Genomic DNA, 1,862 nt, shown 5'->3' on the forward strand with positions numbered 1-1,862 from the left:
TGCAGATAGTGTAGGTAGGTAGGTAGGTAGTAAACCAGCTCGGGTGCAGATTTTATTTTGCGTTGTTGGTGGATGGCAGAATTGTAGATACGCATTTGTACGGGCAAACCGCTCTTCTCTGTCCTTCCCCTTCCCCAATTCGAGCCGCCAAAAAGACCTCCCCACGCGCAGCGCCGCACGCAGTGCTGCCCGTCGTGTCTATGCTACACCAAACCACAGCCAGCCAGTTTCTAAAATACGCACAAGAAAAGTATAGGTGGTTGGTTTGGAGAAGAAGAAGGTAAGTGCCCAACGACAACCAAGTGACTAAACAAAAAGGAGACATTCGTCATGCTACGCTACGACGCCACGCCATGCATCTCTCGCTACCTATGCATCGTCCAAAGACAGCAGCAGCACGCTCGCTCGCTCACGAAAGCGCGGCATACAGCGTCTTCAGGGTCGTGCTAGCAACGAGCGTCTCACCCTTGAAGAACGAGTAGCGCTCAAGCCAGTCATTCTGGGCAGCAAACTCAAAGACGCCCTCAAGGAACGTCTTGGCGCTGGCGTCGTCGGCGCCCGACAGCGCAAACTCGGTGATCCAGATGGGCATCTTGAACTGGTCGTACGCCTTCTGCGCGTACGTCTTGAAGTTTTGCAGGTTGACCGACGCGTCGCCCGTGTAGTCGTTGTACCAATGGATGTTGATGACGCCGATCTGGCACTGCGAGCTGCTGCTGCCGAAGCCGCCGCACGCGGTTTGGAACTCGGAGAGCCAGTCGAGACCCTGCGAGCGGCCCGTGGAGGAGCGCGTGCCAACGCCGTTGCACACACCGGGAGACACGAGCGTCGTGTTGGTCGCGTACGGGTTCATGTACGTCTTGAAAGCCGTGGCGGCGTCGGCGGGCGAGATGTCGGAGCCGCCGCTGGCCTGCTCGACGTCGGGCTCGTTGAAGGCCATCAGGTACTTGGCGCCGTTGGCAATCTCGGACTGGGCGTTGGACGACCAGGTGGCGAGATCCTCGGACTCGCGCGTGCCCCAGAGCGTGGGCACGAACTGGATGTTGGGGGGCATGGAGCCGCCGGCCGTCTGGGCCCAGTTCCACGCCCAGCCGATGGCCTGCGAGCTCTCAAAGTGGGTCACGACGCTGAAGTCGTTGTAGACGAGACCGCGCTTGGCAACGGTGCCATGGGAGGCGGTCGACGAGGCAGCAGGAGTGCTGCTGGCCGCACTGCTCGAGGCAGGGGTCGTCGTAGCGGCAGCGCTGGTCTTGGGAGCAGCACTGCTCTCAGCAAAAGTAGCCGCAGAGCTCACGGGAGCCACAGAGCTGGGGGCGACGGCAGAAGTGGCCGCAACGGAAGAGGGAGCAACGTAGCTCGAGGCAACGGGAGCCGAAGAGGGAGAAATGACGGGAACGGCACTGCTGACGGCGGCAACCGACGAAGAGGCGGCGCTCGAAGGGGCCGGAGCAGCAGCAGCAGAAGAAAAAGAAGCACCCGCCCATTGGGTAACGGTCACGGTAAGAGGCTTGTTGGTGACAGTGACGGTCACCTCGTCGCAGACTTCGGCGGGATTAGAGGAGACGGCCTCAGCGGCAACAACGGGAGAGGCGGCGCCAGAGGCAGCGGGAGCAGCGCCCAGGGTCGTGTACTGTGTCAAGTACTCGGTGTGCTGGAGCGTGTTGGTGAGGACGACGGTGTTGGTGCCCTGTGCGGGAGGAGGAGGCGCCGGAGACGACGAGTTGAAAAAGGTGCCATTGATGCCGTAGGGGGCGTCGGCCTGGGCAACGCGGCGGTCATGGAACTTGTTGTGCTTGCCAGCTTGGTGGGCAACGGCGGAACCAGCCAGGGAGAGGAGCCCGAACTGGGCAATCTTGGAAGGC

The 1,862-nt window shown here is 61.3% G+C and overlaps 1 protein-coding gene across 1 annotated transcript; it reads right to left on the reverse strand.

Moving 5' to 3' along the window:
• Nucleotides 1-409: 409 nt before the first annotated feature.
• On the reverse strand, nt 410-1,249 carry IWZ02DRAFT_382499 (uncharacterized protein; the record flags this gene model as incomplete). The annotated part of the gene is made up of 1 exon (XM_066765227.1): nt 410-1,249. A coding segment is annotated over one exon (840 nt), but the record flags the coding sequence as incomplete, so codon positions are not given.
• Nucleotides 1,250-1,862: the final 613 nt, after the last annotated feature.

This window comes from Phyllosticta citriasiana (genome assembly GCF_038021145.1).
Source record: "Phyllosticta citriasiana strain CBS 120426 chromosome Unknown IWZ02scaffold_11, whole genome shotgun sequence".
NCBI lineage: Eukaryota > Fungi > Ascomycota > Dothideomycetes > Botryosphaeriales > Phyllostictaceae > Phyllosticta > Phyllosticta citriasiana.